Source organism: Aristolochia californica, unplaced genomic scaffold (genome assembly GCF_029961685.1).
Source record: "Aristolochia californica isolate CCGP_79_NKW_82.1479 unplaced genomic scaffold, dmAriCali1.0.hap1 SCAF_4, whole genome shotgun sequence".
Classification (NCBI taxonomy): Eukaryota; Viridiplantae; Streptophyta; class Magnoliopsida; order Piperales; family Aristolochiaceae; genus Aristolochia; species Aristolochia californica.
Window position 1 is genome coordinate 35,706,041 of NW_027182103.1, and position 14,535 is coordinate 35,720,575.

At 37.8% G+C, this 14,535-nt stretch overlaps 1 protein-coding gene across 1 annotated transcript; it reads left to right on the forward strand.

The window, feature by feature from the left end:
* The first annotated feature begins 12,681 nt into the window (after nucleotides 1-12,681).
* On the forward strand, nucleotides 12,682-13,920 carry LOC137963291 (uncharacterized). The gene is made up of 2 exons (XM_068810433.1): nucleotides 12,682-13,095; nucleotides 13,291-13,920. The coding sequence occupies exons 1-2, from the start codon at nucleotides 12,682-12,684 to the stop codon at nucleotides 13,918-13,920; spliced, it is 1,044 nt and encodes a 347-aa protein (XP_068666534.1).
* Nucleotides 13,921-14,535: the final 615 nt, after the last annotated feature.

Below are 14,535 nucleotides of genomic sequence, written 5' to 3' on the forward strand. Positions count from 1 at the left end.
TATCCAAAGAAGCTCACTGACTCTGCTTCTGTACTAGATCTCGCAGTAATATTCTGCTTTTTGCTTCTCCGTTTAACTAGGTTACCTCCAACTAAGGTGAAATACCCAAAAGGAGACTTCTTGTCATCGGGTGATCTAACCCAATCTGTATGCGTAAAACCTTTTAAAGTTGAAGTGGACATGATTCTTATAGAGAAGCTCTTTTCTTGGAGCCTCTTTTAAATATCTCAGTATCCTTTCCAAGGCTTGCCAATGGGTAAGTTGTGGTTTGTACATATATTAAGTCACCATAGTTACTATATATGATATATCTAGTCTGACCACTATTAGGCAAATAAGCCTTCCCACAAGCCTATGATACTTACCTATATCAACATCTTATCCAGAGCTTTCACGTTGCTTTGTATTGGCATCCATAGGGATGTCTGCTGGTCGACACCCCATCATTCCTGTGTCCTCAAGTAGATCCAATACATACTTCCTTTGAGATAATTAAATCCCATGCTTTGAATGGAATACCTCAATACCCAGAAAATAATTTAGAAGTCCAAGATCCTTCGTTTTGAATTCTTTGTATATCCTCTCTTTGAATTCTTTTATGTTGTCCTCATCACTGCTAGTTAAGGCGATATCATCTACATAAACTGTTGGTAATATTTTTCCCTTCAAGTTATTTTTGACAAAGATAGAATGATCTACGGAGCACCGATTGAATCCAAACCGCAACATTGCTTGGCTAAATTTGTTAAACAAAGTTCGTAGGAGACTGTTTAAGCCCATATAGAGACAATCTGTCTACCGACTTCCCCTCAACCACAACAACAGATGGTTTATATATCTATATCTATCTATCTATCTATATATATATATATCTTCTTTAATGTCCCCATTCGAAAAATTAAGAGGAATTAGTGGCTAGAGATAATAGGATAGTATCAACTTTAATTTAGCAACTAGGGAGAATGTTTCTTCTTAATCCACTCCATGACATTGAGGGTACCCTTTTGCAATAAGTCGGACATTGAGGTGAGCAACAAAACCATCCAGATTGTTCTTGATAGTGACCATTTACAACCCACTTGTTTCTTGTTGGGAGGAAGAGGATCTAGAGCCCAAGTCTTATTTTCATATAATGTGTTGATTTTCAAGATTCAATAGATCACATTGTTATGCAATGGATACAAGAAAGCAAGAGAAGTAAAAGGAAAAATAAAAGAGACAACCATGGAGTGGGGGAGAGATCACATTGAGAAAAAAAGAGGAATAATTAGGGTAGTTCATTTCACAACCTCCCCCATAAGATTTATTTATTGATTCCATAAATACCATTATTATAAGTATACCCTTCACCCTAATAAGTGAAAAGAAGAGACAAGAAACTTAAACTAATTACATTTGTGCCATGCTAATTATATCATATCTTCCAGCACTGCCCCTCAATCTAGGAGGTAATGGTAGTGATCCCAACTTGAACCAAATAATATAGATATAGTAATAAGCTCCTCTATCATGGTGTCCCAAGGATAAGTACGACACTGGGTACAAACTCTCAAAGGATAGAAATGGGAGATAAAATATAAGTCGAAACCAACCTCAAATGATTTGGAATAAATTTAGTTATAATAGCCACTAAAATGGGTAATTCCTATCATTCACAAGACAACGATAAAAAAACCTAAGGGTACTAATAAAAAAATCTCAAATGACTTAAAAACACCCATATAAATAAAAGGGACCAACCAAAACAATGCTCTAATAGGGTTGGCCAATAGGAGTAAGTGAGAGTCAATTAAAAGACGGTAAGAGAAAGACTGCCAAATAACCAATAGGTAATGGGTAAAGAGGAAGATAAGATGCTGAGGCCAACATGTGCTTTATTTTTCTAAGAAATTCAAATTCTGCATCAGATGAACCAATGCCAACAACAGTTAGCAAAGAATGAACCCAAGGCAAGCCACCAAGGAGTTCTTCTTCATAAATAAAGTCTCAATCAAAGAGACACAATAACTTCAATGAAAATGGGTCAATGATCAAATAACATGTACCAAATGTGCAATTGTATAGTTGCGGATAATCGGTAAATAATGGAAGTCCATCCTTAAGAGTAATAAGGATACATGAAATAATCTGCAATGAGTCCATCAGGAAGTTGTGCCCCAAGTAATATGCTCGATCCAAGTAATAGACTGCAAACTATAAGTTGAACTGAATGATAAGCTAAGGTATAACTCTAGAACTAAACGAGTTCTGAAACTGAGCAAGCAACGCCAAATGATAATTGCTGAACTAGTGATTTGGTGCAAATAAGGAACAACATTAAACCTAGATTCTTTAGTGGGAATCCAATTCTGTAATCTTCAATTTCTGTTATCCAAACAACATTTAAAAAACTTGTTGACCATTTGATATAGATAGTCCAAATTTGACAGGCTTTATTAGCAATATATTAGCAACAAACATCTGTATATCAACAATATATCATCAATGTAACAAAATACAAATTTATTACCACCAATAAACACCAACAACCTCTTGGACAACAAAAGACTTCAATAATAACTAGAATTATGTCTACTGATAATCAAAACATAAAAAAATGTAGATACGTATACTAGATAACAACATGTGTTAATCAGCATAAGAGTGAGAAAATCAAATCCTTAGGAGGACTATACTGAACTCACATGTGCATCCATGATACTCCATGGAGAGTAATTATTGACCAGCTAGATTCAAACAAAAGATGCAAAGGTGCTGATTAAATCCCATTGCTGATTACAGTAGCTGATTCACCAGCTTGATAAAAATAGCCAATTGAAATTGCAACATGTGGAAGTCATCTTGATACTGGAATTCAAAAGAACAAAAAAAAGCAAGCAGTAGAATAACAAAGGCACATAGATGAATCTTCATCATGCTGGAATTTAAAACCATGCTGATTCACTAGTTAAATAAAGACATCAAGAGCAACAATGCCACTCAAATATCTCAGCATCAAGTGTATTTCAATTAACACAACAATCACCAATGAAGGCTGTTGTATCAAAGCACCATCATCAAGTAGCAATTGTTAGGAAACTCATGTTTCCTAAGTTGGGCAACATATTTTATTCAATTGTATTTAATATGGGCTAAAATTAAGTGGTCTAATTTTGGTAACCCATAGACTGCTAAAGAAGGAATATGGGCCAATTGAGTAGATACCCATATTGTCTTAATTTGGGAATTATGGGAATCCTAATTAAACAATATAAATAGAACATCAGGTTGTGGCCCCTAGAGACTACACCAAACCTGGTTTCTCTTCTCCCCATCCAGAAGTCTGACGACGGTCCCGTAGTGGAATAAAGGTGATTTAGTTGAGGAAGAACATAAAACCCTTCATCTGTTCGTCATAAAAATTCCTCATTAGAAAGATGAAATTCAGAATGGATCCAGGTATGTATTCCGAATCCTATTATTCTAGCATGATGAAAAAATTGGATTATGATTTAAGATTACGATTTTCTAACCGCATTGTCACCAATAAAAGCACCAAGTGTTAGAAGAGTTTCAACAACGTGTATTGAAAAGAGAGAGTGGAGATCGACTACCAAAGAAGGAGAGAGCTTGGAGGAATTTGAGAAGGGAGGAGAGAACTTGATGCTCTACCTCTTAGTCAAGGGCCTCTATTTATAGTTTTTACAATGCCCTTAGGGCTACAACATTACAAGAGGACACATAAATAGACAAGTAATTACAACTTCATGCCATCTTTATGAGAAGTCTTCTTATTTATCAATATGCCACCTCTTGGATGTGTGGGCTTTATTCCATGGACGTATGGGCTTGAGCCCATTTTCTAATACAGGAGAGATGAGAAGGTAAAAACTGCTTCTCTTATCAAAGTAGGTGACACTTAACACAACACTTTGGTTTTTGAGTTTGGCTAGACACGGTGAGAAGAATAAAACTTTTGTTCCTGAGATAATTCAAATCAAAATCTGTTGATCCAATGGCTAGTCTCAAAAGCTATTGCAAACTAGAGGAAGATAATTGTTACAAGGTGGAACCCACCATGATCACGTGAGGTGGCATGATGAGTCATCACATGAGCTGGCATCCATATCACATGAGTTGGAAGATTTGGCAATCTTCCTTCATTAATGTAATCAATTTATCTTCCCTTGATTTATGTAGATTTGGATAATCATGATCGATGTAATTAGGGATATTAGGGATCCTATCTTATCTCTAAATATGTAATGAAAATAGTATAAATAGGGGTCTTGGTTGAAGGGTTCAATCAAGCTCAACATTTCTCAAATCGTGAAGAATCTCTCTCAAGCCTAAAATCTTTTTCTCTCTTTTCTTTTCTCTCCTCTCTAAACGGGCTCTCTCTCTCTCTCTCTCTCTTTGCTCTTTTTCTTCTCCCTCTCTCTCGAGGTTTCAATCATGGGTGCCTACATTCAAAATGGTATCAAAACATTAAATTTAGGATCCCCAAGTCAAAAGAATGCTCTAAGAAGTTATGATCAAAGCTACTCATAGAAGGCTCTTTGTCAAGCAAGAGTGAAGCTTGTGAGATAAATTTTTATTCTTGTTATTATTACTTCATGCTCTTGGTTTTTGGATATTTAGAAGATGGTTTAGAGATGATTTTATTTTCTTCTTCATATTATTAAATTATTGAGATTTATGCATCTTGTATTAGAAGAAGTTTACCAAGGCAGTTTTGTCGGTTTGAAACTTTTTGGCTGAAAAGGGTTTATGTTGAGATTTTTTGCATAAAAGGTTATAATTTTTTGGAACAAGATTTTCCTGATGAATGAAATTATTCTTGAGCCTATTATGAGTGGTTTTTTATCCATTGGATTTAATAAATCAAATTACTTAGCTTCTATGCTGAGCTTCTCCATTAACCGAGTTGTTTGAAAAACTCTACTCGATTTTGTAAGTTTTTGGAGAATTTTTTGAGAGCCACGAGGTGGCTGATTGTTCTTGGAAAATAAAACATTGAATATTGTGTTTTAAATAAAAGGAATCAAGCACAAAAATAAGAAAGGAAGTAGCTAGTTGACGCCAATCCATTTGAAGAAAGATTGTTGTTGTTGAAGGTCTTACAATATCTTCTTGATTAGGTCTGATTTTGTTTGATTTTCCATCAATTATATCTTGCCTAATTCATGAGGAACTTAATATATAATGGTTTATCCCAAGCTACAGTCTTGGAATGATCTAATTCGGAATTGCTACCTTACCTTACCTGATCTCTTGCTTATTGATTGATTTTTACTATTCTCTACAAGGAAGACTAAAGAAATAATTATATAATTTTTTGGCCAACAAGTTGACTGGCCTAAGAGGGTTTCATCCTTGCCAAAAGACTTGATATGCTTGGGTTCTCCTCCCATCTACCCGACCAAGCCTTGGCTTGTCTTGAATCTCCAAGCAGCTTACGTAGGCTACTTTAAATTTGAGTACATTTTTACTCAGGAATTGCCTCTTATGGCTGAAGAATACATGGGTAACAAGAATGATATTCTCAAGAATACTACCATACTCTTGCGAGGGATCAAATTTCTTGAGCTGGTCCACATCAGTTCGACGGTTCCTTATAATAAGGGAGCTACTTGGTCACGTCACCAAACTTGGGCCACCCTTTGATGAAGAAGATTATGCTTTTGCTAAGTGGTTAAAAAATAACACTTTGGTAATTATTTGGCTCATCTACAACATGGAAGAACTTGTCTCCAACAATGTTATTTATCTTGACATTTCCAAACAAATTTGGGAGACATGTGTTAAGCTGTACTCTAGCCCTGACAACTTACACAGGCCATATGATACTCTCCAAAGAGTTTTCAACACTAAACAAGGAGAAAATATCCATGAATATTTGGCTCATTTTAGAGGCCTTCTTCAAGAATGGAAGCTAGCTCAGCCTACCTCCATCAATGTTTCTATCCTAGACAAGCAGAAGGAAGCCGTAGCCACTGCCATTTGCCCATCAAACATTAAGCCATATCTCGAAGTTGCTAAAAGTCAACTCCTTAGCGCCTCTGCTATTCCCACCTTTGATGATGTATACGTCACATTACTCCGCATTCCAGATTCTTCTTCTCCTTCTCCTATTGAAGTGTCATCTGCTTTGTACACTAGGCATAGGGGAACATCAACTGACTATGGCCACGGCTGTGGAACAAATTATTGAAGAGGATGAGTTAGAGGTGGAAGGAAGGATTTTTTCAGAACAAATGGTAGGGAATGAACCCATCGTGGGAAATATGGCCACACTATAGATCAATGTTTTAAAATCCATGGCATAGTGGATTGGGTTAAGGCTAATCAAGCCTCAGTAAGTGGTACAAAGGAGGACTAGTCTACCCCATCGACAGAAAAGAAAACCCTTACCGATGATGAGAATGACTTATTCCAGAAAATGAATACACTTATGGTCTCTCCTCCAAGTTCCTCCTCAACTGCTGCTGCCACCACTGGTTCACGTATGCTCTCTGCAAGGTCCTCCTCTTCGTCCTGGATAATTGACTCAGGGGTTTGTGAGCATCTCACTAGTAACAAAAATATACTCCACTCAGTTTCTCCTTATCTCTCGAATAAACTTGTTACCATAGTTGACGACTCCAAAACTATAGTTCTCGGGAAGGGATCCACATCTATATACCATCACTTCCTCTCACATATATTCTTTTTGTTCTTACATTTTCCTTGAATCTTTTATCTATTAGTCAGCTAACTCAACATTTTAATTGCTCAATTACCTTCTCACCCATTTCATGTGTGTTTCAGGATCTTATAACGAAGTAGGTGATTTGTGGAGGCCATGAACAAGGGGGGCTCTACTACCTGGACGTGCCTCAAATAAATGTTGTGTCAACCAAGGAAACTGAAAAAAATCTATGGCACAATCGGTTAGGACATCCATTCGTACAATCTCTTCATCTTCTTTTTCCTACCTTTAAGGATAGGTCAAATTTAAATTGTGAAGTGTGTCAACTGAGCAAACACCAATGGACCACATACTCACCTCATCATGAACTTAAAAGTGTTGCTCCTTTTTCATTGACCCATACAGATGTATGGGGACCTTCGAGCACCTCAAACATTTTCTGAGTCAAGTACTTTATTACCTTTATCGACGATTTTACTTATACCACATGGCTATTTCTTTTTAAAGAGCAATTTGAAATACCATCCATATTTAAATCCTTTCATGCTATGGTCGTCACTCAATTTGATAAGAAAATTATAGTACTTTAGTTTGATAATGCCAAAAAATATACTTCCAGAGATCTTGACTATTTTTGTCAAGAAAATGGTATTATCCATCAAACATCTTGTGTCTACACCCCCCAACAGAATGGTGTAGTAGAACGGAAGAACCATCACCTTCTTGAGGTAGCTCACAACTTATTGTATACCATGAAAGTCTTATACTTTTATTTGCTACATGCCATCCTTACTGCATGTTTTCTTATAAATAGGCTATCCTCTTCCGCTCTCAGTCATAAATCCCCATATTTCTTATTGTTTCCACATGTTGATCCTTTTTCGCTTCCCTTGAAAGGCTTCGGTTGTACATGTTTTGTTCATATTACCTCCCCAAAATATAGTAAACTTGACCCAAAATATGTCAAGTGTATCTTGTTAGGATACTCTCGCACATAGAAGGGTTATATTTGCTGCAATCCCACTCTCCAAAGGTTACTTGTGTCCAGGGATGTAACATTTTTTGAAGGCTCTTCATACTACTTTGACAATGCTCCTCCTGGTCTCTCTTCCCTACCATCCTCTCCTCCACCGGTTGTGCTTTGTGGTACAAAAACTTTTCAACCCCTGACGCGCTAGCTGACACCACACCTATGGAGTTTGCGGATACCATCGAGGTAAGTCTATCTTCCCATGTTCTTTTTGGACCACAATATGATATTCGACCCATTGCCTTAAGAAAAGAACCCAGAATTTGCACTAGGCCCTCTACTTCTCACCCCATATCCAATTTTATGTCTCACCATCATTTATCCTCTTCATGTTGTCAATTTCTTGCGTCTGTCTCCCCCATCTCTGTTCCATAGTCCTATCAGGAGGCTCTGGAATATCCAGGGTGGAAGGTGGCAATGGACAAAGAAATGCAGGCACTCTATGAGAATCAGACATGGGCTCTAGTTCCTCTTCCATCAAATAAATAGCATGTTGACTATACGTGGATTTTACTGTTAAACTCAATTTGGATGGGTCAGTTGCTCGCCTTAAGGCCCACCTCGTTGCCAAAGGCTATACGCAGTGTTATGGGATCGATTATGAGAAAAAATTCTCTCTAGTGGACAAAATGAACTCGTTATGTATTTTATTCTATCTTGTTGCTAATTTTTCCTGGCCAGTCTATTAGTTTGATGTGAAAAATATTTTTCTCAATGGGGTATAAAGGAAGAAATTTATATGCAATAACCACCTGGATTTGTGGCTGAGGGGGAGTGAGTATGTTGATTGAAGAAATCCCTTTATAATCTGAAACATTCTTCTCATGCATGGTTTGATCAATTTAGCCAAGCACTCATTCTGGTAGGATTTCATAGATGTTTCGTAGATCACTCCGTATTTCTTAAAGACACACCTAAAGGCAAAGTGATTTTGGCCGAATATGTTGATGATATTGTCTAAACTGATAGTGATCCCGAGGACATTCAGAAAACCAAGGAAAATATATGTTAAGAATTCACGATAAAAGATCTTAGACTACTTAAAATACTTTCTGGGTATTGAAGTACTACAATCCACACATGGGATTATACTATCTCAAAGGAAGCATGTTATTGATCTATTGGAGGAGACATGAATGATGGGGTGTAGACCAGTAGAAACCCTTATGGATTCCAATAAAACATTATTTGCAGGCACTGGAGAAGATGTGGATATCGAAAAATATCAAAGACATGTGGAAAGATTAATTTATCTCTATGTAATAAGGTCGAATATATCATATGCAGTAAGTGTGGTGAGTCAATACATACACAAACCACAACTTACTCACTGGCAATCACTAGAAAGAATATTGCAATATTTGAAAGGAGCTCCAGAAACAAGACTTCTCTAGAAGAACCATGATCACTTCAACATAGAAGGGTTCTCAAATACAGACTGGGCCGGATCCCCGGATGACTAAAAATCTACTTCGGGATATTGTACAATGGTTGGTGGGAACTTGGTTACATGGAGAAGCAAGAAATAGAAAGTAGTTGCAAGGTATAATGCAAAAGTAGAATACAGGGCCATGACACACACAATTAGTGAGCTTCTATGGATCAGATTCCATTTCACTGAAGAGGGATTCTATTAAGAACCCCTTATGGTTCTACATGGTGATAATCAGGGGGCAATACATATCACCTCAAATCCGGTCTTCCATTAGAGAACAAAGCACATTGAAGTAGATTCCCATTTCATAAGAGAGAAATTCCAAGCCGGCATATTTTCTCTCAAACATATCTCCTCACAAGGGCAAGTTGCATACATTCTCACCAAACCGGTCACTCATAAAATCTTGTCCACCATCAACAACAAGCTGGGCATTTACGATGTTTTCTCACCCCTAGCTGGAGGGGGAGTGTTACAAGGTGGGACCCACCATGATCACACGAGTTGGTTGGACCCACCATGATCATGTGAGGTGGCATGATGAGTCATCACACGAGCTGGCATCCTTATCACATGAGTTGGAAGATTTGGCAATCTTCCTTGACTAATGTAATCGATTTATTTTTTCTTGATTTATGTAGATTTGGATAACCATGATTGACATAATTAGGGATATTAGGGATCTTATCTTATCTCTAAATATGTAATGAAAATAATATAAATAGGGGTCTTGGTTGAAGGGTTCAATCAAGCTCTCTACTTCTCAACTCGTGAAGAATCTCTCTCTAGCCTAAATTCTTTTTCTCTCTTTTCTCTTCTCTCCTCTCTATCTGAGCCCTCTCTTTCTCTCTTTGCTCTTTTTATTCTCCCTCTCTCATCTTGCTCGAGGTTTCAATCATGGGGCCCTAAATTATACAATAATTTAGAAGATGACATTGCTATTGCAGACAAAGAAGATACCGGTGCTGATATTCAATCAACAACGTGCCATAGATGCGTAATCTGCAGAATTTCAATAAGAAAGGTAGCTGCCATAATAGATGTCTGAGAGAAGAGTAATGTCTTCCTTATGTTTCTAAGAATATAATATCTGCTACTGGTATACTCAAAATAGAGAAACCATAAAGAGAAACCTCTAAAGTTGAGTCAATTGTATCTTAGCTGCCACACCAGCTTCTGTTAATCCATATGTTCAGCCTTGTTAATACCAACAAAAGTTAATAACCGAAGACAATGACTCAACTCCTATAACAATCTCCAAAAGATGAGAGGAACTCTAGTAACCAAAAAAACAACTGCATAGAAGAATCCCGATGAACAAGCACAACAATGTTAACAACAACAACAATAATGACTACACCCAAGAAAAAAACTAGTAGCAGAAAATAGAAGACAATAGACAAGATGTGTTCTGATTTGATAAGTTTATGATCAGAACAATTACTGTGCTGAACCGAGAATGGATTAATAAGGATTCTATCTAATTGTTGTAAGTTCTTGAAAAACAAGAACGTTGATCAGCCATAAATACTCAGAGATAACCAAAAGATAAGATACTATATAATTTGAATCACATGCAACAACAAACAAGAGAAGAAAACACGTAGCAAAAAAACTATCATGATGCCGTAGAATTGTTTTTTTATCCACGATGATAAGGTTATTGGAAACCAATATCCATAAACCAAAACACTAAGGCAACAAAGATAGAGTAAAAAAAATGATAGATTGATCATCATGTTGATCATCCACCGAACAGAAGTAAACAAAACAGAGAAGAAAATGATTCTTAGAATAAAACTTTGTCAGCTGTTTCCTGCATGACGCATAATCTAAGCAAGGAAAAATAATTAGAATCCTGAAAATTATTGCTCCGATACTATGTTGATTTTCAGGATTCCATAGATAGAGACGACTAAGGAGAGGGAGAGGGAGCACATTGAGAAAAAAAAGAGGAATAATTAGCGTAGTTCATTTCACTCCCTCCCCCAAAAGCTTTAGTTGTAGATTCCAGAAATACCAATATTATAAGTATACCCTTCACCCTAATAAGAGTGAAGAAGATACAAAAAAACTTAAAATAATTATATCAGTGCCACCCTAATTACATATAATGCATGCATTTCTTCTTCCATTACTGCTTTCCGTCCTGAATGTCTCAACGCGTCCTAATACGACTGTGGAACAAATATAGAAGAAATAAATGCAATAAATTGATAGCATGAAAAAGACAATCAATGGTGAGAAAAAAAATTGTATATAGGATGAGAAGTGAAGAGCCTAGTGCATGTCCTAGGCTCGTTCCGTAGAGGTGTGGGCCGAGTATCAAATTGAGGGCCAAATACAATAGGGGAAAATGGGCTTACCTCGAAGGGATCCGTAAACTCCATAGGTATGGTGTCGGTCGATGCTTCAAAGGGCTAAAGTAGATCTACATCAAGTGACACAAAGGGCTTCAGAGCTACCTGAACTTATGAAAGACCAAGAGGATCATCTTTTGAGGAATAAAAAGATGTGTCCTGAAACAAGTGACTTCCCTAGAAACAGTTAACTCCCAAAGAGAGGGATTATAACATACATAACCTTTTTTGAGTACAAGAGTAACCCAAAAAAATACCTACCTAAGCTAAAGTTTGGTCGAACACGTTATGTATTTTGCAGTGTTATAGTTTATGCTTTCATATTATCCACTTAGTTACATGTTACTCTTACAATTAGTATCAAATTGCTCATTGCTTTAGTTTCCTATTGCAAAAATTAAAATTCTTATTATGCTGGTTTTTAATGCATTATGTCAAAGTTCATAGCTCTACATTAAATTATCTTCTTATATAATTATGTTTTAATTGTGTTATACTTATTGTTATTATACATTAACTTATGTCATTATTGTGATAATTAAGATATTATTATTATAATTATGTCATTATACATTAAATTATGTCATTATGCTTGGTTTAGGTACGCCCTCGAGCACCCTACTTAGTAAACAATGGCTTTTATTTGAAATATATAAAACTTAAAACAATAATATCCATGTGACGGTCCCATTGTATTCTCCCTCATTCACGATGATTATGTTCTTCTTGCCCCCATGAAAAATCTTTCATAGCACTTCAATATCTCAAGCAATATAATTACAAATTATAATAGATAATCTTTAAAGTATGATTATAAATGATTAAAAGTAATATTAACAATAATTAAAAACATATTTAGAGCTCATACCTGCTAGACTGGACCAAAATGGACTAAAGATGCAGAAATATTGGTTTAAAAAAGTAAGGGTGCCAAAATGGACCAATAGGCAATCGTGGCCGTTGAGCAATTTCAAACATCCGCGGAGCCTTCCAGAAAAATAAAGCCTGAGGAGTGGGGGTTTCCGACTTGCGATGCGTTGGTGAGGACTGGCATTCAACACCAGAAATAACCATAATCAACCTGGCAGGCAAAACTGCACCACGCGGAGCCCCACCCTGTAATCCGCAACAAACCTACTAAAAAACCGTAGTTCTCTTCTGCTTTTATCAGCCTTGGATCTCGGTCATGGTAGGGCTGGTCGCTCCCTCTCCCGTCGCCACTATGCCCCTCCCTGCAGAGACCGCCCCACTGTTTCACCTCCTGGAGATCAATGTCATCTCAGCTCAGGACCTCCATGCAGTCGGCTCTCGAATGGAATCCTACGCTGTCGCCTGGGTGCATTCCGAACTCAAGCTCTCTACGCGCGTTGATCCGGATGGACACACCAACCCTACCTGGAACGATAAGTTCGTTTTCCGTATCGATGACGACTTTCTCCGCTCCTATACCTCTGCTATCATGATCGAGATCTATTGCCTTCGGTCGTTTCGTGATTCCCATATTGGGACCGTGCGGGTTCTCCTCAGCAATCTCTTCCCGTTCCAGACCTTCTCATCCGCCACCCCTCGCAGTATACCCAGCCACTTCGTCGCCTTACAGGTACATTTGTCTCGTAGAATGAAGGTGATCTGTGTGTGCCAATTTACGCACTTTTCTTCTTTCAGTTTGTCGGAACGGAAAAATTAAGTTGCTTGATTTTGGTCATGATAGAGAAACTAAAACGCTTCTCATCTTAACACGGCCTCTTCCGCGTTTTAGGCTTCTAGACCCCTATTCACTAATGTTGTCAAACAGGTTCGTCGGCCATCTGGTCGGCCCCAAGGTATTCTAAACGTCGGCGTGGCTCTCCTCGACGACACAATGCGAAGTATGCGCCTCTACTCCCAACTTAACGCCAGTGGTTTGGGCTACCGTGATTTTATGGGAGACTCCCACCAACACCAGCAGCAACCCCAGCCTGGGAACCCCATTCCCCACCTGCGCCAAAGTAAGAGCGATATCCATTCCGAAGTCGGCACAGAAAAACCAATCGTCTCCAGCATCGAAGTCCCTGAGTCACCGTCTGTTGTAGCTGCCAAAGTCGCTGACGAGGAGTATGAAGTAGGGAGCTCAGTTTTGGAGGACAGGAGTGTGGCCAGCAGCAAAGATGATTTCAAGTCGAAGCTGTGGAAGACGGAGGTGCCGCCCATATATGACGGTGGCAATAGGACCATTCCGTCAGATGAATCACTTGTGCAGAACCGGCACAATAGGCGGAAGACGGACGGCAGTGGGGGTCTATTCTCTTGTTTCGGTGATTCCTATGGCTGTGAGTGCTCCTTTTTCCGTGGAATGAGCACCCGGAAAGGCAGTGGCACTTCGGCAAGAAAACTTCACGTCGCTGCCTCTGATCCAAACATGAGTCATTCCTTCGGCATGGACTAGGAAGAGCAAATTGGAGAGAAAACAATCTGATTAATTCGGAGACTGACAAGCCGTTTATCATTAGAAACGTTCTTATATGTTTTCTGGATTACCTGAAACGTCTCAGCCACTTCTCTTCCATGATAATTTGGGTGCCAACGATCGACTCTGGGAATCGGGAGGAAGGATTAAGGCCTCCGAATGCACTGGAGTTTGATCTATTGTACTTTATATTTTATATTTTGATCTGGAGTAGCGGAAAAGCAGTTGGCGTTTCCGGATTGATCGAGGCTCTATGAGAATGTTTGGTGGCAAGTGACTTGTGAGTGGATGTAAATTAAGAACTGCTGAAAAATCTGGATTTTGGGTTTTAATTCATTGTCACAACATTAAGAAAGGAAATATCTAAAACCCGGTTTTCACCACCTTCTCAACTCTATTTTTATTTCTTTAACTTCAGTTGACAATGTTTTCATTCTGTTAACCCCAGAAAAAAGGACTTAATGATGTAGTTTCAATAATATAATACAATATTCATTATCTTAATGTAGTGTCATTTGTGAAAACGAGTATAAAGGATTGTCATTCTTGAAAAAAAAAGTATAAAAAAATGTCAATCTTAGAGAATCATTAAAA